This window comes from Diadema antillarum, unplaced genomic scaffold (genome assembly GCF_040938485.1).
Source record: "Diadema antillarum isolate AM-2024a unplaced genomic scaffold, OU_Dant_1.0 seq00000807_RagTag, whole genome shotgun sequence".
Lineage (NCBI taxonomy): Eukaryota > Metazoa > Echinodermata > Echinoidea > Diadematoida > Diadematidae > Diadema > Diadema antillarum.
Window position 1 is genome coordinate 129481 of NW_027271688.1, and position 25467 is coordinate 154947.

The window sequence follows — 25467 nt, forward strand, 5'->3', positions numbered from 1 at the left end:
GATATTTCATGCAGAAATGTCTCATGTGAAATCAATTACTGTGTGTATGTGTAAAATACAATAGCGTACACCTCTGTCAGTGTATTCATGTATAAAGGTGTTGATAGGTATAACAAGTCTATGAAGCCGTATATTAATACAGTACAGCTCTTTTTTTTCTGTAATTCTCTTGCGACTTTATGTACTTCAGACACACAAAGCATAATTATCGTAACGTTCACGCTGATAAGTTCAGACTGCTTAATCCGAAGGGGGAATATACAAAGTAATTGGCGGTAGTGGAGTGATGGATTATTGTAATCATCTCAACCGTAAGTCAAGAGCTGGGTCCCGTTTCATAAAACTTATTATCAGTATCAATTGCCACATTTCTACGACAAATTTGCTCTCAGCAAATCAGGTGCAAGGATTTCAGTAGCTTGAAATAAATATCGTTATCTAATTGTTATTGATAACAAGTTTTACGAAAAGGGGCCTCGGTAGCATTTTGATCTGTGGCTAGAAAAAAAAAGTTTTAAAAACTTTATCCAGGCTCCCCAAAGAATGATGATGTAAGATATATGGATCTCGGTTTAATGATTATCTTTATTTTGTTTTACTTTTTTTTTGCAAACTTAGCTTCTGCGAAGTATGAGAACTGTCCCAAATTTCGAGAGAGCGCGAGCAAGAAAGAGAGGGAGGGAGAGAGGAGACGTAGAGGGCACGCTAAAAGAAAAAGGGAGAGAGAGAGAGAGAGAGAGTGCGAGACCACCAATAAGTGATGGGCGTGTGCGTTTGTGCTTTCTCAAATCCAGAAATATGTGATGATCCAATGAGTACGCTTGCGCTTACGAATATCACGACAGGATTTTTCCCCCGCATCATTTTTTCGTCACGCTTTATTGAGGGTGATGCTGAATTCGTGTCATCTCTGAAGGTGCATTTAGCCATCATATGAATTTAGTTGTTATCTTCTCGCCGACACTTTCATATCGGAGCGTCGGTCGTAAAATGCTGAAGTGGCGAGAAGCTAGATTACAACTTCAGTCGTCGCAAGAGTAGCCGTTTGCTACACACGTCTCCTTCGTGTATGTGTGTGTCTGTGTGTGAGCGACCAAGTAAGATTCCTCGAGTCTCGTGTGTGCTAAAGACAACTTATATCAATCGATTCTCGTCAGATCTTTACTCTATTCTCTCGCTCAAAAGACCAAGATTTATCTGAATGGCGGGCTTAGCGATAAAACAGCGGTGCATGTTACTTTCTCTACGAAATCATATAGTCATCTAAACCTAAGCTTGGACAACGTCGTATCATTTCCCCTCACTCCACTAATATTACGAAAAGGGCCTTCCAAGAGAGGAAGAAAAAAAAGAAAGAAATCGAGTACACGTTAAATGTTGCGAAACTGTATCCCTACTATACACCTTAAACGGTAGTCGTCATTGCATCTCGGACAAGCCAGAGGCCGCTGCTATACGGACGTTTTCTGTTAGCATTGGGATTCCTAGCTGGCAGTGCTCGCGCCATCTGGTTCAGATTCGTGACTAGCGGCATTCGCTCGTTAAAACACAGGTCTCGTTGGCCCCCATAGGGAGTTATTAAAACGTACGTAACCAGGTACTCTCCCATAATAGTAAGGACAGGTGATACCTATTTTGCCCTGAGTATTGCCCAGGACGTTGGGGAATCGTCCAGTCAGCCTACCGGTAGCCCCGGAATCGATCCGGCGTTGAGCACAAGCCACGTGACTGCAGCCACATCAGATCGGTCATGGATAACTTCACCACCACTTTATCGGTCTGGACGGGGCAGGATTCGAACACGATGATGATGACGACGAACGCGTCATCGACCATGGTGTCGACAACGGCGGAATCCTTGCCGCCCTTTTTGGACCACGGTCTTTCTATCGTTCTCATTTTTGCCTTCATCTTCGGTGTGGGGGGAAATGCCACAGCCATTCACCTTTTCATTAAGTAAGTACCTGAACTTACAGTATGCCACGGCCATTCAGTACTTGAACTTACGGTAGGCCACGGTCATTCATACTGTATTTTTGTTAAATTAGTACTTGAACTTACAGTATGCCACGGTCATTCATCTTTTCATTAAGCAAGTACTTGAACTTATATTTTGTCGATAAGAATATCTGTAGCGGAATACGAGTAAATAGGAAAAAATGAAACAATGATTCTTACTTTGATTTACCAACTGAAATTTAACAGAAGCAAGATTTTTTTCCCTCTTATGATCTACTTCGGCAGAGCTGCCATGTGAGAATTGTAACGAGCATTCCCCCTCGATGTCATTATGCTGTGCCGGTAAGATCTTAGGTGCGAACATAAATATTGCGCTCTAGTGATCATTTCAAGATCATAAGTAACACTGGCTGTGACAACGTGCGATTATCAATTATAGTACAAAAGTGCGAGTTAATACTTTATAAAAAGATTTCTAAGAATGTTATCTATTGCTTAATCTTTTCTTTCTTTTTTTTTTGGGTTCTTTCTGGAAGACACCGCAATTGCTTGATCATGTATTTTTTCTTCCCAATCTGATTACTTTATCTCCATCGAAGAAAAGATGATACATAATTCAAAGTATACAATGAAAGAAGTAAAGACGTCCAATTCATTTACTGTTTGTGTACAAAATGAATGTCCATAGTATAAGAGGAACGATGCATGAAAGATAGTGATCCACTGAAAACAGAGTTTGTAAGACAGGAATCACTGCATAAACAATATGCAAATAACATATTCATCTAAAATTCATCTAAAATTCATCCATGCAGAGCTGCTAGAGCATTTGTTTACTGGTACGATAAAGGCATTCTGTCAACAACGTTAGATTAGTATACACAAGAAATACGAATGTAAAATAAGATGTCACTAATATGGAATAGACACTATTCATTGAGCCTTCTGCAAGAGGAAAAAATGCGGTAGCAAAAACAATTCATACATACATATATTCACACACACAGTTGGTCATGCAAGAAAGAAAAAAATGCACACGTAAACTAAAAAAAAAATTATTGCAAGAACAAAGAGAAATTGACATCGCAACATATTTAATGACAAAAAAAGAAAAGAGAAAAGGAACAGAGAAAGAAAGAAGAAGAGAGGTCTCTATTCTTCATCCGTACTTACTTTTTTGATGTTTTAAGGTGCTCTTTGAGTTCACTTCTGTCCATTCAATGATGTCATAATCAGTAAGGTGTGACATCACGTTAAGAGCTCTAGAGTAGTGTGATAACAATCACGGTGCTATGGTTGACATATTGTTGTAACGTTCTTGCGAGTTTGATCTTTGTCAGAATGTATGTCCGCATTCGCTTGTACGCGATATTACTTTATGAATAGAATGTCGTACGAAGTTAAACGTGATTAAAAACACTTAACCAAACGTCCGGTCGTGTAAACAATGGCCGCGTATCAGCGCGGCAAATTCTAAATAAGAATGAGAAAATTAGGGACGCTTTACCATAAAGAGCATATCATCCATGCTTTCATTGTTTATTCATTTAGAATCATAATGTAAGAGGAAATATAAAATCAAATTGCTTTAGTTGATTATGGCTTACGCCTTTCGAAGTCAAATCGACAATAATGGCAGCGTAATTGAATATACATTGCTTTAATCGAGGATGCAGGAAAGACTGTTATTGTCGTGAGGATGTGAAAATGATAATATTGGGGTGATCAAACCCTATGCCACAATATAAAATCAAATGTATGAAGATAAGCAAATAATTATTATCACAACGTACTAGTTAAATGAATTTTCTATTTTTTTTTTTTTACATTATAAGACCGTCAAACTTATATAGCACTGTCTGATAACGTCATCTCCTGTTATCACAACGGCATACAGTGCCTAGCACTTTAACCAGGTGCGGCGTTGCTCTAAACCAATCGTCATCACAAAGTGTGAAGTTACTCGCCTACGAAACATTAGGCCTCGACAAGCGTGAGTGGTGGCCGTCTACGACGCAATCGCCCATGAAAGTGAATTCATTAATTTCTGCTCCTCGTTTTATACTGTGGCCCTTCATAGTTGCGTTAAGTATGGGTTGATTAGACGTTTGTGCGTTTATTCAAGCCTGCAGAGCGAATTTCTCCGCGCTCAACGCTCTATTTAAGAAAACTAACTATTCCATTGCCTTACGGGACAAGTATTAGTATCCTGACCTCCCGCAAGCATGTAGCTCCCGTTTAATTTCTCTATGGGGAAATAAGAAGGGGTGCTACAATAGACGTTCTCTGCGTGGCCGGGCCGCGGCCCGAACGCCGTCTTTCACTCGCGCCGATGTTCAATGCACACCAACTCACTGACTGCATATGCAGACGCTATGAGAAGAAATGCAGATGAATTTTACAAATAAGATGTCATTGTTGTTGTTGTTTTTCTGGTTAAAACCACCTTGTATATGTCTCTAAAAGTGTGGGTAGAATTTGACATAATTAAAATTCTAATCACGACAAACATTACATAAAATCACGACATTATCGACAATGAACAGTTGCATTGCGTACAAAGTTAATAAAAAACTACAGCGGTCGGGCCAAACAGCGTCAGAATTTATTAATCAAGTGTGCTGGATGGGGGAGGGGAGAGATATCAAGAGAAAGGCGACACGAAGCTTTCCCTTCAATTAATTCAAGTAACGTAATTATGTAGAAAGTTCATATTAGCGCTCAGAATATGATTTCTTCTTCTTCTTTTTGTCTGCATCTCTTTTGTAACACTGTTAATATTTTTTTTTTTTTAATCTAACGAGTAACAGATTGTTAGAAGAGCAGGACAAATATAAAGGGAGGAGTTTTATTTTCATAGGAATACCATCGACGGCACTGAACAATATTTTTTGTGCTGAAATTGTGCATCGAGTCGTTTTAAAAAATGTGATGAAAACCTTCAAAAACCATCCTTTCTGTGACATTATAGAATACCAAATTGCCAGTTTAAAATTCATTCCGAGAGTACAATATCTGCTCTTTCGTAGGCAAATGACTTGTTTGCAGTTGAATGAATTTAGGAGAACATATCCAAAGTCAACCCAAATGGACAAATCAAAATGTTAATGTGGGAAAGTGTTAGAAGACTAAGGATTTAATAAGATAATGCCGACATGATATCATTTCGTTTGCTGACGCTGTGAGACAAGGAATTGATGTGAAAATACCAAAAAAAAATTTCATCCTAATTGCTTCCAGTTTTGTTCTATAGCATGTAACCAAATTCACCGAAATTGGTTTACTTTAAGGTAAATTAATTAAAACTTCCATCGTACACAGTTATGCCATTATTTTGTCAGAATTATGTAACATCTCTTCGCACTTTGATGTTTGAAGTAGTGTTTGTTTACGGTAATTAGGAAGTGTGTGTTTTTTTTTTTGGTTGCTTTTTAAGTAAATTACGTAAACGCAGCATTATTTGATTTTATATTAATCCAGTCAATATGTCTATTCCGCGCAAATACAGTTATTGGTCAACCTTCACAAGAAGATTCCTACATCAAAGAATGTAGAGCAAAAGTGTTTGATACTGAAAATTTATTGCGGAATTAAATTTTGCATTTCTAATCTCTGGCGTCATGCCCCTCCCAACCCCAAGCCCCAAAACAAGACCAACAATGCAGAAAGAAAAGATATTAAGAACAGATTTTGTCTCTCATGACCTATTCCCTAATTCTACTGAAATCGATCAGACTACATAGTATCATAGATACATACCTAGCAACTGACAAGTTATTGTTGAACGATGCCAAGTTTCTCATTTCAGGACCATTTATTCTTATTTTGTTGAAAACAGTAATTATAGGCGCCGTGCCTGTCATGGTACACTGAGTGTAAAATGAAAGGATTATGATTATGACATGTAATCTACAGCGTCGTCGACTCATATCATCATAATGAGCGACAACAAACATGTCGACCATGAATGTTTCATGAGACTGTGGTGAATCGATGGAAGTGATGGATCACCACTGACATGGAATTACATGGGCAAGCACACTGTGTATGGTTGTTGATAAATGATATGGCAGTTCGTAAGGTAACGCTCGACCGGATTATATGTATCTCATCTTATGTCACATTCTTGATCGTCAAGTCATAAGATTACGTTAGAGTCGTTTTTGAAAAAAAAAAATGAAGGGATGCATCACTTCCGATAAAGGTACATCATTTCCAAACAGTTGCACTGCCTCTCTGATGTCTGTTTCTTGATATGGTGATAATGATGTTTGATGAACAATTACTAGATTTGGACAATTCGCAAAAAGACTGAAAAATTAGGTTATCCATTCAATCCGTGATTTGGGTGATTGGCTAAAGAGAACTTTTGAGATGCTCATCAAAGAACAGATTTGAAAAAAAAAAATCCCGCTCCAGGATTCGAACCTATATCCCGCAGACGATAAACTACAGGTTCTGCTCATAATATGATACGTATTGCACAAAATCTCCCTAAGTTGAAGCCCAAGTTTCAATTTCAACCAAGTGTTTGACATGATCCCGACATCAGTCAGAAAATGGAAGGCACACTTCAACAAGAGAGCCCAAAGTGTCAGCTACAACATATCAAAAACCTGGCAGAAAAATCGTCATGACCAATATTGAACCATTTCTTAATAAACGGAAAGGGATTATGAAACTACAGCTATTCTAAAAATTTAGGATATGATATGGAATGCAGAGATTAATCACAGGACGCTGTAAAATTGCCAGTAAAAAAAAAAACATTACTGAGGATTCTAAGATCTTTCAAATACAGTACAGCTTACAATACACCCTGTCGTAACTCCTGACATGTGCTTTTTGGAGACGTTTCTACATAAGTACAATTCGAAAGCAAGGAGACGACAAGAGCAAGGATAAGTCACGGCATAAGTCGTCTACTAGCGTGGGTAGGAGAAATTCGTTTCCCTTCATTAGCATTTTGATAAGAACCGAAAAAAAACCCCAGAGGAACAAACGTGAACTTTGTGTTTGATCCCTTTATACGCCTTACTGCTTGGCATCGCGACTTGGGCAGAAAATTCCACAGTAGAGCGTATAGACCTGCCTCCGCATAGGGGTGGAGGTTGGGGTGGGGGGGGGCAAACGGATCCAAATCTTCGGGAAATCTTGTCTTTTACATCACTCTCCACTCCAATACTCACGGTAACAAATCTGTTGTTGATAAGTGGTATGCTCCTCCGTATTCCCCCATTTCACTAAACCATCTAATGAATACAATACTAGTACATTTTAAACCCTTCTAACAAATAACACATGCACAAACACACAACCCATGAACGCGCATGTAAAGTAGATGCATTGTATGATGTAGAATATGTTTGTTTAAACGTATAGGTGTGTGTTCAAATCTTTGACATGCTGTCAAATATTTAGGCCAACATAATGTATTTCATAGTAGACAAAATCAATTTGCTTACACATATGTCTTTGCCTGGAGACACCTTTTCTATCGGGTCGAATATCCCCTCTAAATTATTTTGTGTCTTTTTTTTTTCCACTGTGCTCGGACTCAGGTGCACCTGTCTGAATAAATCAAAATAATATCCGCTTGTATGGGCGGATGAATTCCTTCTTCGGTAGATGCTGACTCACTGTGTCTTAGTTGCGCGAAGTATCACTGGATCACGGATGGAGTTTGTTTCGTTGTTTTGCGCTTATTTGTTTGCCACCGCGTGCGAGGTGTCGTGGGTCTATACGCCAAGCTCATACCCTACTTTCATTGTCGGGGTCACGGCTTCGCCGATCATTTCACCCGAGGGGAACACGCTGTCTCACGTATCTGCCTGTTTCTTTCATAGTGTCATTTTCTTCTTTTAGGCAAACTTCCCACTACTAGATTCCCTTCCTCCAACAGCTCCTACCACTTCCAATCCCCTCTCCTATTTTGAGTCAGGGCCATCTGTTCTCGTTATTATTTCTTCTGCTCGTTACATTCCCCAATCGTCGTTAAACACAGATACGAGAACAACCTTGTTTAAAATTGAATATGGCCACAGCTTTAGATCATTGGTCTGAGAAGGTGAGAGAAGTCTTTATAGGCCTCGTATTCTGTACACTAAACTCGAAGATTCAAACTAATATATATACAAATATATATTACATATATACATTATTTTTTTTAGGCAGCCTTGGCCATAAAATTGATTAATTTCTTCGGCAAAAGGTTTTCGTTGCGACACCGAAAACCTCTCGTCGACCTTTTATACTTGTCGCTGATGAATCGCGATACGCTGCAAAATTCATGAAAACATGTTTACAACTTTCCAAAACCAACTACCGATCAGTGGTTTCAGATGTTGTAGAAAGGTCGACGATCAGTCTTCAACTTAGGCCTTTTGTGTGACCTTGGGCTACAGATTTTCTCGTTTGTTTGTTCGTTGGTGTTATTCCTATTTTGTTGCTTTCTCGAAATCCTCATCGGCTTCATGCTTAAGGTATGAATTCCTCCAAAAATAGCGTAGGCATATAGTGCACGCCGAATCTCCGGTGGTTCAAGATTACAGCGACACAGTCCTTGGGTTGATATCTTCTGTAAAGCACGACATTGATGAATAAGATATATGGTCAATGATTATTAAATCGCCTCCGATGAGTGTGCTGCTATGCATCATTTCCTCATTTTGTGTGACGTACAATAGCAATGAGTTAGCGATGAAACCATCCCCCGCCTCTGTGGTGATGTGAAGACTGTTCGTGGTGTGGCCTTGGACATTTTCTGTAAATAATAATATTGTCTACCCACGAGCCTCACATTTTTTTTTGCACATGCAATTTCCACTCCAAAAGAAAAAAATTGCGCATCCGTAAGTATATAAACATGAAGACTTGCTATCTCTTGCTTTATTGGCACTCATAAAGTATATAGCTTTTCAGCCTATAGGATATTTAAACATGGAGTCCATGCAAAATCGTACAGCACCTGCAGGTTCTACCCACCCCTACCCCCACCCCCGGGACGTATACCACATGTTTTACCCCTCTTCATCAAACTCTATCGGTTCCCTCTCTCTGAATGTATTGATTTTCAATTTTAAAACCATATCACCATATCTAATTGACATGTTTATTCCCTACAAATCGGTTTGGGTGTTGTTGTTTTCGTGAATGTCTGCATCTGTGTGCGTATGTGTGTGCGTGTATGTGGGTTTGTGTAAGATTATCAGTTCATACTCATGATTATATGTTAATAACCACCTTTTTGTAAGGCGCTGTGATTTTTCTATTTTTTTATTTATTTATTTATTTATTTATTTTTTTTTTTGGGGGGGGGGGGGAACAGCGTTTACCAAATTACTGATTATTACTATTATATGTTTCCCCGGTCAATGTCATACTTTTGTCATTCCAAAAATGTGCATTCAAATTCACACAGCGCACGCACGCTATTTATATTCGGGCATTCAAATTCAGAATCGGAGCGATCGATTTCATTTATGGGAGCTCTATTTCGTTTTCGTCAAATCAAATTCACGCATGTGCGTTCAATTTCCAGATGCGAGCACTGGATTTCCTGCTCGTGCATTCAAATTCACGCGGTAGTTCCGATGAGCTTGTCTGGCGAATTCAATTTCATTTTCAGACTATCAATTTCCCACTTCGTGCAATCATTTAATGAAGGAAATAGGATAGATTTTTTGAAGAATGGAGTAATCTTCTTGGCAATGGAGTTAGGATGAGGGCAGAAGGGGGCGAAAGTTTCTCATAAAGCAAGCAAAGAGGTATACGCAACCCAGGGTTATATGTATTTAATTATGTTTAATGCTTCTGTATTCAAATTGACTTGTGTTCATGTACTTTTGATTTTTCGTATCAAGAAATTTTGAATTATTAGGTCCAATCAGCGGTGTATCCAAACCACACAACAATTTAAACAAAGTCGTTGATGGCACAAAAGGGCAACACTATCCACACGATGTATCAATTTAAAGACAAACTGACGCACACTATGATCTCACAAAGTTCTGCAAAAGTAAACCAACAAGATCAGTAAACAACGACAAGACGTATACAATATTCGTGTCATCATTTTCAGTGTAGTCGCAATTGTTTTTTTTTTCTCGAAGGTGTCAATCAACCTCCCCTATTATGTCCGTTTGGATACAGTGCCTGATGTGCCTTTATATTGCTGTCATTTTACCTTCGTCATCCTCGTAAAGTTAGATTAATGTCAGAATGAAGAGGTGAACATTATACGGCAAAATACATTATCCACATCATGAAGCCCAATCTACAATAAGCTAAGTGAAAAAGACACGCATACACGATCCCAAGCTTTTTAAACTGAAATAATGTAAGACTTCTTGTAAATTGAGTGTGCTTATTTGGAACATGGTTGCCTTTTCATGAATTTGAATGACCGACGAGATTCCGTCGTCGGCTTGAAATGAATTCGAATGCTCATTGCTGAAATGCATGCTCCTATCTTGAATTTGAATGACGCAAATGAATCATTGATTGCTCCAATAGTGAATTTGAATGACCGAATTATGAATTTGATCGCTGATTCAGTGCTGCGAGTGTGGAATGCGTGAAATTGAATGCTCGGGACAGGAACTTGAATGACAAAAGTATGAAATTGACCGAGAAAACCTATATTTCAATCGACCGAAAATTCCCGCAGCATAACAAAAGTATGAAATTGACAGAGAAAACCTATATTTCAGTCGACCAAAAATTCCCGAAGCATAACACTTTTCAAATTTCTTTTCATATCAATACTTCCAACGACAAAATAAGAGTTGCTATATAGTACGGACCTTGAACCTTCAGACAATTATATCGAAGGTGGTGAAAAGTTTAAAACTCCACACTCACTCTTAAGGTTTATCCTATGAGAGTGGGATCAGTGGTTGTCTTTCCGATGATCTGCCTGAATCTAAATGGAATTAGATATAACGTAGATAAAAGTCTCTACAAGATGACCATCGCAGAATTTACGTTAAGGTAGTTCAATGATGATTTGATATTCCTACAGGACTATTTCACTTTTATTTTGCGGGGGGGGGGGAGGGGTGGGTAAGGGAGAAGAAGAGAGGAAAGAGGAGAGCAGTACAGTAATGCAATTATAGGTTTTCCGGTCAATTTCGCACTTTTGTCAGTCCAATTGACAGAAGGTTCATTCAATTTAGCAAAAACCCTCGTTATCGCACAGTCTCTCTTTCAAAATTGAAACTTGTGCGTTCAATTTAGTACTTCGATCAATGAAATTTGCTTATGTGGCTTCCAAATTCGTAGAAAGGGCATTCAATTGGCTGATACTCTACGTTCATTCAAATTCGCCATCACTCGCCGAAAAGGGTATTTGAGTCATTCATTTTCGCGAATGGGCAGTCAAATTCCAAACATTTTTGCTCAAATTTACGTCATGTTATTTCTTTTTTGAAAAGGTGAGAACATATAAACGTGTATTTCTATGTGGCTTTTTTATCCTCAGACTGTTAAGCAGTAAAAGTATCATATTTTTGCCCCTATATAACTCGAGTTGTTCTGTAACGCCCCCTTTCTTTCATACATGTCATTATATGCCTACGTACATGTACCAGTACTACAGATTAACTTCATCTATTCATGACAGCACAAGTTAGATACAGACGTATATCTCAAGAAGACAGAGAAAGAATTATAGAAACATTTGAGGATCATAACCTTCACTTCCTAGAACTGGCCGACACACTGAGAAAAAGCGTTCAACGGCCAGATAAGTTGTGGCCACATGCACTTTCTTCGGACTGGGAGACTCAATAAGTACATCGAAAAAAAAAACTTGTCAAAATCTCTATATTGAATACTAAGATATTAAATGCAATAATGCTAACAAAACAATAACTATATGATGAAAAAAGATTAAGAAAAAAACCAAAGCATAAGCATGTGTGCTAAATTGACGACAGAATATGTTAAATTGGATGCCCAAAAATGAATTCAAGTGAACGAGCGCAGCATATACGTGACTATAATCATTCTAAATTGAATGAACGAATAACGAAATGGTGCTTGTCTTACGAATTTCAGTTGAAAAAGTGTTAATTAGAATGAGGTTAGAGGTAATTTGAATGCTCCAAAATGAATTTGAATGAAGAGATCATAAAATTGAACGACCGAACATGTCATCTACGTTAAATTTGGTAAATTGAATGCATCAATAACGAACTGGACTGACAAAAGTGCGAAATTGGCCGGGGAAAACCTATACTAAGTGAAAGTCGACTGATGATAGTTGAATACGCCGAAATACAAGAAAGAAACTCACTTGAAACCCACATTTTGGTGATGAAATATTCGCAATTAAAACGACACAGTTGCTTTGCTTTTTGAACATCGATTTCGTGCCGAAGACTGATAATGTCCGCAGGAAAAATTATGTTTTGTCCTTCTCGCATTAGTAACTTACTTGAATCTAAGGTATTAATCTTATTATGTTTAATGCTGACTAGTACCGCATTCTGTCCAGTGCATGGTTAATGTCATTAGCATTAAGATATCACTATCAAAAAGATATCACTTTAAATAGCTATCATCATAAACATTGTTATCTTATTTTCAACTCAATTCATATCTTATTTTGATTCATAAATCAATATTCATATATCACTTTCTTTTTCTTGTAAGTACTGTGTATATTGTGACATGAACATATACATTAGAGAAATTTTATCATATGTTTGTTTGTTTGATTTTTATCTACACTGTATTTTCAACATAATTTCACATGTAAGTCAAAATTCTTTTCAATGATATAACAGAAAGTCAATATACAATGTACATGATTCGAAGAATATGAATATGTTAGTACACAAATCACATTGACAAAATCTATATCACAATATCAAATTAACTAAGAAATTACGCAGAATGACTGCAACTTAGCGGTTACCTGAACACGCTATAGCCAAGAATACTATGGGGGGGGGGGGGGGAAGGCAAAATGAATACTAATCATTGTAACATCTAAGCGAACAGTGTGTAATGTACGAAAACTGGAGTATTATTAAACATGGCGTATCATAAAGTGCGAAATACGGGGTCTTATCAAGTATCATTCCCTTATTTATTCATGATTATCACTTTATCTTTCTATCTATCTAAGCTATGCATTCATAAACTTTTTGAATAGTTTGAATAGTGAATATATATTCCAATTTTAATTCATTCAATATTGCGTGTCGCGACATTATTATATAGGCTGCATGCTTACTTTCGTCTTTTCGTAGGTTTCTTCTTTATCTTAAAATATGTATAATTCTGTGGGGAATCAAAGGTGCCAGCGAACTCTCCTAGCTCTGAGTTGAACGGCCCCTAAGCATCATATTTTCCTCGAAAACATACAAAAATGTGCATGTTTCAGTTGTTGGGATTTTTTTCTTTCTTTTTAGGGGAGCGTGAAACTGTCCTTTTAATGCTCTCGACGCCTTGTAAGGCGAAGACCCGGACTATTCTGTCGTATCCATATTCAAGATTATCCGTCGCAATTAGCTCACTTGAAGCGAAATGTACTCCTCATGAATTGTCCAAAGACCACGAGCGGTATTACTCGCTGTCTCCGCGTGAATTGCAAATTGAAGTTGGAGTTGATGGACACATTCGGACGTACTGGAGCTTTTTTGTTTTCACGCTAGCGCGTAATCGCATCTGATTTGGAGAGTCATATCATTCCTTCCTTCACGGAAAAGAATATTGAAAATGTATCTTGACAACTCAATAACTGTAACTTCTAAAAAGTGAAGAGCAAAAGAGTGCACTGTAAGATGTAAGAATGACGGTTTGGCGCTCGTTGCCAGAAACGTTGGGTTGCTTGACCTAACACGTTACACTCTATGGATTCACAGGCCAATGCTTTGTATCAGAGAAATAGGAAGAAACAAGCATCATACATGAATATTATTTATGCATGATGTGATACATGTATAGATCTCTAATGTGAAGTAGATTGCTTACGCCTTTGACATTCCCTATATTATATTCAAACCCCAAAAAGTTTTTTTTTCTCTAAACCCTTTCTTTATGATTCCGCTTTTAAGGGTCTGTGTGTCCTTCCTTGACTCCCTCGTGTGTGTGTGTTTTTCAGTTTGATTGTCTGTTTAATGTGGGTGAGTGATTTCAGACAGAGATAATTACTAAAGCGATGTCACGGGAGCAGATTTCTCCTTTCTATCTGGGTTTTATTCCTTTCTCTTTTTTAATATGCTTTTTCGTTTGTGTTGGCTTTGACATTTATTTCTACATTATTTTGTGTGTGGGTTTTTTTTTTTTCTCTCCGTGTTTGATGAGGGCCCCATGTATTATCTGCTTGCACTGCGACGAGTCTGTAAGTACTTGCAAAACGCTTCCCTCCGCTGAGAGCATGGCGACTACGCGGTGTAATCCCAAAATGCATGCGGCACTCCGGCTTACTTCATCATTGAAGAGGAACATTCCAGATTAACCCTTTCTGTGCCAGAAACTTTGGACAACGCTTCGGGGTCTTCTGCAAATCGGCACTGAAAGTACACAAAGTCTTAAAAAATAAACAAATAAACAATCAAACGAACAAGATATTCAGACAATCGTAATGTAGCCTTTGTATTCTTTTTCTTCTCCCCCTCCTTTTTTTGTGAGACCATCACGGCCTTTCCACTAGGCAGTAGATAAGCTGCTTAAGCTTTTTTGCTTGGCTTGCAAGCAAACCGCTTGAATGTCATTGTCGCTCTACTCACAGAGCTGATGTGAAGAGACTAATCCTTGATGGCGCATTATAGTGTATATACCACAGAGACTAAGTTTAAAACAACAGCCGCAGCAACAAAAACAAAAGAGTGCAAAACAATGCGAAACAAAGCACACATACTTGTCAAATACATGGACGAAAATGAAAGGGTCAGAAGGTAATATATAGACTCAGCAGCAGGGGACCAAATATCGACACTCGCGTCACCGTGCTTTGTGTTAATTTGCTCTTTATACATGGCAAGATACTTGTAATGATGAAAATAAATTAGCAGAAGCGTGTCATTGTTTTGTTTTACTTGATTTAGATCTGATTTTTGTTGTTCATCTATAGTGATAGAGGGTTGGAAACCTCCGAAATTCTTGTGTCTTTGCTCGTGTATATTTTGGAGTATTTCTTTTAACCTCCATATGAAAAGTATACAGCATTAGTCATTATTGTAGGTTTTTTTTTTTCAAATTTATCATCAGCATTTGCAACTGATACAAATTACCACGCTTTCTGATTCGAGCTGATTTGATTTGATCTGATTTATCGGTTTCTGTATTATCATTGTACATGCACACACATGTACGTGTGTGCATAGGACCTACATTGTTGATACCATACATAAACATAAGTTGTTAACAATTTTTTTCTCTCTTATTCATATCATTTATAATACTCTAGTTGGTAAAGTTAGAGAAAACCTATACTGCTTACAATAACAGGGTTTAAAGAAAAAAAACTGTGTGGGCAATAATTGGGAAGTGGTCTGAAGACAGTTTATAAAGATGAGGTGCGCGATACACGCACAAATGACATGCATTGTGGTAAAACGATCAAGATTATTTATTGCTTGAGTTGGCTGAAATATTGAGCGGTTTGCATACTAAAGAAACTATAACAGTATTCCTATGTAGATGTGGAAGCGTTTGCAATATTCTTGGTTTTTCGCTTTATCCATAAGATCTAGACAGATATGCATAGATAATTTGAAAACGGGAAATCGAAATTCATGGCACTGTGCTAGGATAATTAATACAGGAGAAAATGGAAAAATGATTAGATTTCTTGATGCCTGGGACGGAAATATCTTCCTACGTTCTGGGAATGCATATAAAAAGTTTGTCATCTGTAACTTGCGCAACCCCCCCCCTTTTTTTTGGAGGGGGGGGGGAGGGGAGGGGAGGGGGTGGGGTAGCCACTTTCAACAATCAAGAATAGGTACAATGTCTGATATTGACAGAGTTCTCATTCAACTGTTGTGAATGTGTTAATCGTTAAACGTAAGGTTATGCATGTTTCAATGAAGAGTTAATTTCGAGTGAAAATGAGAACGGTCAGTTGTAGTGATTTTTTTTTTTTGAATTGGTTCAAATTTGAAAAAAAAATCATATTTTGATATTTGGAGGAGACGGTATGTGGAGTGAGAATGTGAATCATGATATGTCTCTGTGGTGTGAACATTGGGTTTTTTACGATTATTGCTTTCATGCATATATACAGCACCAGAAGTTAAGAGGAAAGCTATGGGTTTCATAACACTGTTACCATTGTTGTGGTTCAATTCAAACTTCGTCGAATTCCTACAGATTTTAACTTTTTGAAGCATTTGGCATTCATTCTCATTTTATTGCTTCATTTCTAAACTATAAGCAAATAATCTCGAGGAATGAAATATCATGCAGTTTATATAGACTTGAAGCAGGCACTGTTTTATCGAGTGACAAAATTGTGTTTTCCCTCATTAGATAAAACCAGGGGGGCATTTCATGAAGCATTTTGGTCGCATATTTTTCTGACAAACTGTTACAAGCTACTGAAATCCTTGCATATGATTGGCTGAGAGCAAATTTGTCCGACAACTTTGTCAGACAAAATGCTTCATGAAATGCCCCCCTGTAAAACCAGGCCTGCACGTGGTGACGTGCTAAAATAACAAACGTGCCTTTACTATATACCTTAACTTCAGGTTTCTGATATATATTTGGTGAGATAATGAGAAATCTCTCGTGAAGTATGAAAGAGCATGCAATTCTAAGAGGGATTCAACATTCATTTGATGAAAATCGGTTTTAAAATGGCTGAGATATCCAAAAAGAGCATTCCTAATAAAAAGCGGGACCCACCTTTTATCAGGATCGCTTTGTTTTACTTTGTATTTGGATGTCTCAGCGATTCCAAAACCGATTTTCATCTAATAAACTTTGAATTCCTCTTAAAATAGTATGCTCTGCACTAATAGCGGTTTCTTGGTATCTCACAAAAAGTAAAGACGTCCCAATTCTTATCTCCACCAATTCTATACAATCCTCAGTATGGCAGTCAGACAGACTTGAAATGAGATAAATGTTACGGCACAGACACTATTCTTTGAGCCGTGTTTCGACAAGAAAATCATAATGCATAGTCAAGAAAATTTCAGGTTTCAACCTTTCACGAAGAATATCGATCACTTCCTTAATATTATGTATGCCTTCAACTTATCCTTAAATAAAAAACGCAAGCTGGCTGTTCAGAAGTATCACGAGTGAGAGTGCCAGCAAGTATAAATGTGACATTCAAATTTTCACTTTTAAAAATCAAAGGATGATCAGGGGCGGATCCAGGAATTCCGTATGAAAGAGGGGGCGCGTTTACAAAGTTAAAGGGGGCGCACGCACCCCTCCCCCATTTTTTCTTTTTATTTCTTTTGTTTCAACAAAAAATAAAAAATAAAGGGGGGGGGGCGTGCGCCGGTTGCGGTCCTCCCTGGATTCACCCCTAATGATGCTTGACGTACGCCTTTAAGTGCGATGGACTTGAGTGTCCAAACTGGGAACAAGAAGCGGCTTATTTCTTTCTCCGACTACAAATATATCGAATACTGTAAGTGTATTCGAGACGATATTGACACTCGCAGTGTGCATAAAATATAAATGATTTGAACGAAAGGAGGGTGAACGAGATTACTATACAGAGAGGAAAATATTACAAAGAAACAAGCATTAGTAGTGGTGTGCATATAGGAAACCCATTGAAATGATGGCATCGTCGTTCTATGGGCACAGGGGGACACATCACTATCACGACCTTTACATATTGGTATTCCAGGACGTGTAATTTATCACTACAACTACAATGGCTACAATAACGTTCAACCATCGGAGTTGTTCTTTATTAATGGCAGTCAAAAGACTGGCATCTTTAAAGGAGACCTCCGGATGATTTTCAGACGTTTACATTTGAACCACTATAAATTAGTTATACTGAGTATAGAGTTTCAGAATTTATGGTGATTGGGAAGAGGAATAAGAACGTTTGCAAAATATATAACAAATTGCAATGAAAAGGACGATAACATGGCAGCCCCACCTTAAGAATGCATGAGTTTGGGCTAAAGGAAGCAGAACAAGAGAAAAGGCATGAACAGATTATACACAGGTGAACTTGCAAGCAAGCGGTATTGTAGTTAAATTACACTGCTATGTATTTCTGGATTATGTGAGGCTCCTATGTCAGCAACGCTGTTCAGTGTAATTTTTAAAAGATTTTTCAGAGTATTAGTTTCTCTGCTCAAGAATCACAATAAATTCCACAAATCTATACATGAAGCTGTCTATTTTAAATTTGTACTACTAGTACATGATGTGAAATTATAAAAATCGTCTTGAATGCCCCTTTAATGTTTCATTTCGTTTCGTTTATGTTCCCTGACATCCATCACATATTGACTTTGACTTCTATATACTGACTGCATTTGTATGAAAGAGCAACTAATGATAACAATAATTTGCTGCATTATTTCAATCAAGCAAAACCTGAAGTTGTGATGTGAATACCTATTCACGTCGGCAGAAAAACCATCATGGACACAATATGCATAACCACAAATGGACGCCAGGGGGCTTTTAGAATATTGTGAAGAAAAAAAGGAAAATCCAAAGATATGTCTTGAAAAAAGCAAGATAAGGAGGAGGGAAACGAAAAAGGAGGACGAATTGGAGAATGGCAGTGGTTTAAATACTGTGTCCAGTATTCGCACTTCATTTATGATTATGTAGCGGTTTAATCAACGCTTCACAGCTGAGGAAACTTTGATTACATAACTGCGAGCGCACTTCTGTCTACCTACCATGCTTTTGGGTGGACTAATTTTCATTTCATGATTTATAGCACCTAATTAATCAGACATTCTGAAAGTCGAAATTACCCCAGGCCTTCGAGAATCAACATCTCAAAAAAAAAGGGGGGGCATTGCATTCAAACAGCTTGCTGGTTGTATACAGTATATATATATATATATATATATATATATATATATATATATATATATATATATATATATATAATATATATATATATTATATATATATATAATATATAATATATGTATATACATATTATATATATATATTATATATATATATATATATATATATATATATATACATACATACATATTTGAAAAAAAAAAACACTTTTCATACAACTATGCACCTCTCATTACATTTTGTCGTCTCGTCAAGTCGTCTCGTCAAGTAATCCTGTTGCTGTCCCAATCTTGTCTCATGTTCATTAGTTTGTTCGTTGTTGTTTTGTGTGTAACTGTTTGTCTCTCTGTCTGTCTCCCAGTGGGCTCCCAAACCTTCTGTGCTGCTATGTTGCTTTTTTCAATCAATCTCTGCATCGAACTTTTATCCAAGAGGGGCCCACACTGTACAAGTTTGTCTTTTTAGTGGGTCCAATATCCAATGTTGGAATATCCCTACTGAAAGTTTTTCAATTATTATTTTCTCTGTACAAATTTACATGTATTATTTCTGTCACTGAAGAAAGTGAGATTTATGTTTATGTATTATTTCAATATGTATTATAAGCTCGGGCTTCGCCTCGTCATTGGGTACCCCCTTTTTTTATAGCAAAGAGCTAAATCCTCCCCTGCCAGTCTTACCATTGTGCATAGTGTTATGGCAACAAAAACGATGAAGATTATAGTGAAACAACCTTTTGAAAATGAACACTCATTGACCAAAATACTTAACACGATCTTCTAGTTTGAGTTTCATTTATTTATTTTTTTCTTACAAGACACATTTTGAGACAATAACATGGTGCGTGATTGGTAGTGTTGGCACTATGCGACGTATTGTGTATTGTTCGAAGGAATTTGTGTTTAACAACGTATGCATGTCCCTCAGAGTGAATCAATAATGGCACATGCACTTTACACCTATAAAGATATCATCAATGCACTTCAACTCTACAATTGAACCTCTTATCAAAAAGTGTTCTGTTCCTCGGCGGCCGGCCTTTACGGAAATGAGACTGAACGTGTACTAACTATATATGAATACGTGCTGTCATTGTCTATCATATTAGCTATTCGGTTGTCATGCACTCAGTTTATGATATGGTATATATATATATATATATATATATATATATATATATATATGTATATATATATTAATATATATATATATATATATGTATATATGTATATACATGTATTTATATATATATATATATATATATATATAGTCCTGTATCATTATCATACGTCATGTTAAATCCTAGAGTGCCAATCATTGTGTAACACTGTCAACATAGTACCATCATTACATCTCTTGCAAGTATGTCTTTTTGAATATGGATGACAAATTTCTCCTTACTCTTCATCGTTCTTTTTCTCTGAACAGGACGAAGTCGTTGAGAACACCGCCCAACATGCTGATTGTCAATCTGGCCCTGAGCGACCTGGGAATGGTCGTCACCAACTTCCCGCTCATGTTTATCTCCACTATCTACAATAGGTGGCTTTTCTTTGATATCGGTAAGGTGTTCAGCGCGAGGAAGTCTTGGATGATGTAGCATGACAATATAATATGTACCCCCCCCCCCAAAAAAAAAAAAAAATGCAATCGGATTTCTGCATCAATAACTTTCTATTAGACTATCCGAATGTTCTTTCAGGGTTTAAAAATACAACATCTTACCTATATTTTGCAGAAAACCCCATTCAATTCAGTTAAGTGGGCACAAAGAAATGTGGATTGCTGTAAAGCATGTCATGGGTATATTTCTTCCAGGTTTAGCACTTGGATGCTTTTTGAACTGCATATTAATGTGTGAACACAATGTACAGAACTTGAAGGGAAGAGATTCCTGACATCCTCATTTCTCTTTGACTACTGAAGCAAATCGGATGGAGTTTTCTGCAAGATGTGGATGATAAGTTACAATTTAATACCCTGAAATTGTGTTTAGATTAATTCAATATTTCAAAAGTTATCGTTGCGGAAGGTCCCGTTGTATTTTCTTTTTCTTTCTTTTTTTCTTTTTCTTTTTTTTTTTGGGGGGGGGGGGAGGGTGGGACATACGGTACATGTATAGTTAGTTATAGGAGACTTCCAGATGATTTCCAGACTTGAACGTCTGTAAATCAGTTATGCTGGGTACAGAATTTCAGAATTTAGGATTATTGGGTGGGGAAATGAGAATGGTCTCAAAATTTGTAACAAATTACAATGAACGAGGATGACGACAAAGTAGCTTCACATAAGAATGCATGATTGGGTGTTAAAGAAGCAGAACAAAAGAAGAAAACATGCATAATTTCTACAAAGGTAAACTAATCGCGAGTACATGTACGTGATGTTGTAACGGAATTACATTGCTACTTACTGCAGCCTAGCTCCTACGTCATCATCCTTGTTCCGAATGCTGTGGGTGTTTCAGATTTTAGTCTGCTCAAGGACCACAATAGATTGTACATATCTATTCATGACACTATCGATTAATGGCCTACATGCAATGAAATTATATAAATCGTCTAGGCTGCCACTTTAACACGATGTTTGTACATGCATAATGTCTATATGAATATATAGAATGTATTATTTAGAGTGAAAGGTGAATAACAGCAACCTGACAATTGGAAGTGCGTGTTTTTCAGTAATCACATAAATAATCTGATTGAATACGAGTGTAAGTCGTTATTTCAAATATACCGATTTCATTAGAAAGTAGGTCAGTCATTTTTTTAGCAAATAATTTTACAAGAAATATAACAAAAATCCCCACAAATTGATTTTGGCTATTATCATAACACCTGTGTAGACGTCATAAGGCAATCAGATGAATTAGGTTTCCAGGACAAATTTCCCATAAAGTTAAATAAAAGTAAGCATTATGTGTATATATGTATATACATAGATATATATTGACAGCTACTGCCATATCAGTTTACCAACCATGGTCTCCTAATCATTACACCTAATTGAATACTGAGTATCTTTTATAGAAAATTGATTGACTTTCAGTGAATTTGGTTTGTTGCTCCATTCACGTTTTATTTTGTTTGCAACTGAACGATGTCAGGTGCTTTCAGCAAGCGCAATATATACTGTCAGTAATCTGCCATAAGAGATGGTCTTCAGTTACCGTGAGATTATATGTCGAGGGGCAATTATCTGCCAAAATTCATTAACCTAAATACAACTCTTGTTAACTGGCATCGTTTTACCCCATCTACCTTCGCCGCTTGTACTCACAACTTCGTGGTCACTTGTGATCTGGTCTTCCTTGATTGAATCCTTAGAAAGTGGTTAGTGTCACGTATCATGCAGCTAATTGAGGACTTACGATGGGGGGGGGGGGGGGGGGGGGGGACGTGCTTCACCGTGCGTTGACCGTCCTCGAAATATGAGGCTACTTTCAAAGCAAAATCGAGAGAATATGGAAATGAGAAATCCCTCGAGGTGACATTATCTTACACGTGGTACTCGTAAGGCTTCTCAATCTCAGTATCATGAACTAATGTCGTGCAGATTTGGTGGTGAATTTTCGGCTTGGTAGTATGGTAACATAGCTGCAACGTAAATTAGTTATTCTTTGAACACAGTTAACCTGTAATTGTCAAATATGTCAATACTCAAGGATAGATAATTATCTTTCCTTCTGAATTCTGTAGGTGAAAATAGAAGAAAAAAATGATAAATCTTTCATATTCCATATGCCGTAGGATACCCACAATAATATGCCAATTCGTATGTTGATATTTTGGCTTATAATGAGTCACTTCTCAAGATGGACCAACTGCCTTTTCCCCGTTATCCAGGTTGTCAGTTTTACGCATTTTGTGGAGCCCTGTTCGGAATCATGTCCATCACCAACATGACAGCAATCGCCCTCGACAGGTAAAACTGCTCACATTTTCACCGAAAATTTAACACACATCACCGTATGCTTGAAATGCAATCTCTTCAGTGAGGTCTCAAGTTCTTGTGCAAGAATCGAGCACATGTCCGTCACAGAAACAGAAGAGTTTGACTCGGTGAAAATCTGGCTACATTTTGCATTGTCGAACAGTCTTTCCTGACAAGAAATCATAAGGTCAATACACGCAATTTGTACGTCTCATGAAAAAGAAAAATCTTTTCTTGTATCGTCATTTACGTGGAGGAATGGGTGCACGTCAAGAGTCCGTCAACCACGAGTCATACAGCCCACAACTCGACAATAAGCAAATAAGGCTCATGAGTCCAATACTAGGCAAAAAAAGACCCATGTGTCCGACACTTGGCAAGATAGGCTCAGGAGTCCGACATTAGGCAAACAAGGCCCACGAGCCCAACACTCATTATGTCACGAGGCTTAGCGTACACAGTTTCGGTCTCGTGTTTTGTTTATTTGTTGTTGTTCTTGTTGTTGTTGTTGTTGTTGTTGTTGTTGTGTGTGTGTGTACGTGTGTGTGTGTGTGTGTATTTTGCCTAGTTTCTGACTCGGAGGCCTTCTTAGCCTAATGTCGGACTCTTGGGCCCTATTTACCGAGTGTCGAGCTCACTGGCTGAATGACTCATGGGCCTGATTTTTAATGTCGAGCTCGCGGACTTTATGACTCGAGTGTTTGTCGGGCTCTTGGGATGACCCTGTAGGGAAAGGATGGGGGTCGGTAACAAGCATCGAATATAAGTTTTCCGATTTCGCTGTGAGTGTAATCTTCATTTCAACTCCGAACAGATATTCCACTCTCTTTGGTTCAAATTCCAGGTACTACGTGATATGCTGGTCCCTTGAGGCGGTGAAGTCGGTTACTCACCGTCGCTCACTCATCATCATTATGATCGTCTGGCTCTACGCCATCTTTTGGTCAGTGCCGCCCTTCTTTGGTGTGGGGTCCTACGTCATGGAAGGCTACGATCTCGGCTGTACATTCGACTTCATGACGCAAGACATGAACCACTACCTGCACGTCAGCTTCCTCTTTGCCAGCAGCTTCATCGTGCCCATTCTGATCATCATCTCCTGCTACGTGCAGATTGCCTTGGCGGTCCGCAAGCACCGCCACGAGTTGAACCAGGTGAGGGCGCGCATCACTGAGGAAAAGGACAAAAAGCACAAGGCTTCCATCCGCCGGGCAGACCGCGCCAAGACAGAATTTCAGATCGCTAAAGTCGGGATCATGGTAACCGTCTTGTTTTGCCTGTCCTGGATGCCATATGCCATCGTCGCCATCATCGGTCAGTATTTTAATCCCGACTACCTGACACCACTAGGGTCGCTTGTTCCTGTCATCTTTGCCAAGTGTTCTGCCATCTGGAACCCGCTGGTCTACGCCATTTCCCACCAGAAATTCAACGAGGCCATGAAGGAGCATTTCATGTCCATGTGCGGCATGAAGCCCCCGCCCAAGGGACACCGAAGCACGGGCTCCGCTGAATCCTCCGTCGTAGGACGACGTGGAATTTCCCGCCAGTATTCCTCCACCATTTCGGAGTCGTCTGTCTCGAGTACGGTCGAGCAGGACGCCATGGAGTTGAAGGACAGACAACAGGGACCCGGAGAAGCCAAGGCTACCAGGGCTCAGCAGGAAAAAAGCGACGAGGGAGGGACGTATCGGAGGGAGCCCGGGGACGCCACCTACAACCAGGACGTCAGCGTTGAAATCGAAATGCCTGAAGGCAAAAAAAGGGCGAAAGGGGATCAGGGCCACGGTGACGATCGAGTAAACGCACCCAGTGGCCTGCAGCCGGGTGTAAATGACAAGGAGTACCTCACCAAAATGTAAACTGTGCACAGGTAATTTTGATAATGGAGGCCAGCAACACAAAGTACATACCCTCGATCTAAGCGGGTTCTGCAGGTTCATGTCTGGGGGTCATTGGTGCAATGCAAAACCACTTCAGAAGGAAATCGTCACTATCGGTTCATTCGTTGAGAAGTTCAGCAATGTGCATGACGTTGTCCCCAGAACTTCTTCGAGGGAGAGAATACTGTCTGTATTCAACTATACTGCAGAGATGGTCAATCGCTGATACTTAGTTTACCTGTGCTTCAGGATGCAACAACGTGGATTTCATTGTTGCCTAGCTTCAAGGCAGTTTGCTGCTATAGCTAACCTGTGCGTTCAAAATGCAACAATTCATCGGATCAAAAAGAAAATAAATAAAAATGTGGTATTATACGCATACACTTAGAGCTCGAAACAATTTGATTTTGCGAACATTATGTAAAGAGTCTGCGACGAGGTTGAATTTGACCATAGAATTAGATAGTACATGCATCGGAAAAACAGCTCACAGCCTTGTAAATAGGTAACAGCGAAGTAGACGGCTGGATCTGTCTACCGGATCTCCTGGATCAAGCCAGATTAAAATCCGATGTCTATAATGCTCGTGGTATTTATTTACTTATTTGTTTTGACTTATTAGGATTTATTATGATTCACACACGCGTATGGGTAAGGTGACGTACCACTGAGACAGCTTTTCATTAAAATAAAAACTATTTCA

The 25467-nt window shown here is 38.4% G+C and overlaps 1 protein-coding gene across 1 annotated transcript; it reads left to right on the forward strand.

Moving 5' to 3' along the window:
- The first annotated feature begins 1750 nt into the window (after positions 1 to 1750).
- Positions 1751 to 24743, forward strand: LOC139739577 (rhodopsin-like). Its single transcript, XM_071650181.1, has 4 exons — positions 1751 to 1956; positions 20374 to 20507; positions 22794 to 22872; positions 23726 to 24743. The coding sequence occupies exons 1-4, from the start codon at positions 1751 to 1753 to the stop codon at positions 24741 to 24743; spliced, it is 1437 nt and encodes a 478-aa protein (XP_071506282.1).
- The last annotated feature ends 724 nt before the right edge of the window (positions 24744 to 25467 follow it).

Excerpts from the sequence above, each read along its gene's own strand:
- LOC139739577 (XM_071650181.1), top strand. The coding sequence starts at position 1,751 with ATGGATAACTTCACCACCACTTTATCGGTCTGGACGGGGCAGGATTCG. Across the intron at positions 1,957-20,373 it reads GCCATTCACCTTTTCATTAA|GACGAAGTCGTTGAGAACAC; the intron begins GTAAGTACCTGA and ends TTCTCTGAACAG. Across the intron at positions 22,873-23,725 it reads ACAGCAATCGCCCTCGACAG|GTACTACGTGATATGCTGGT; the intron begins GTAAAACTGCTC and ends TTCAAATTCCAG.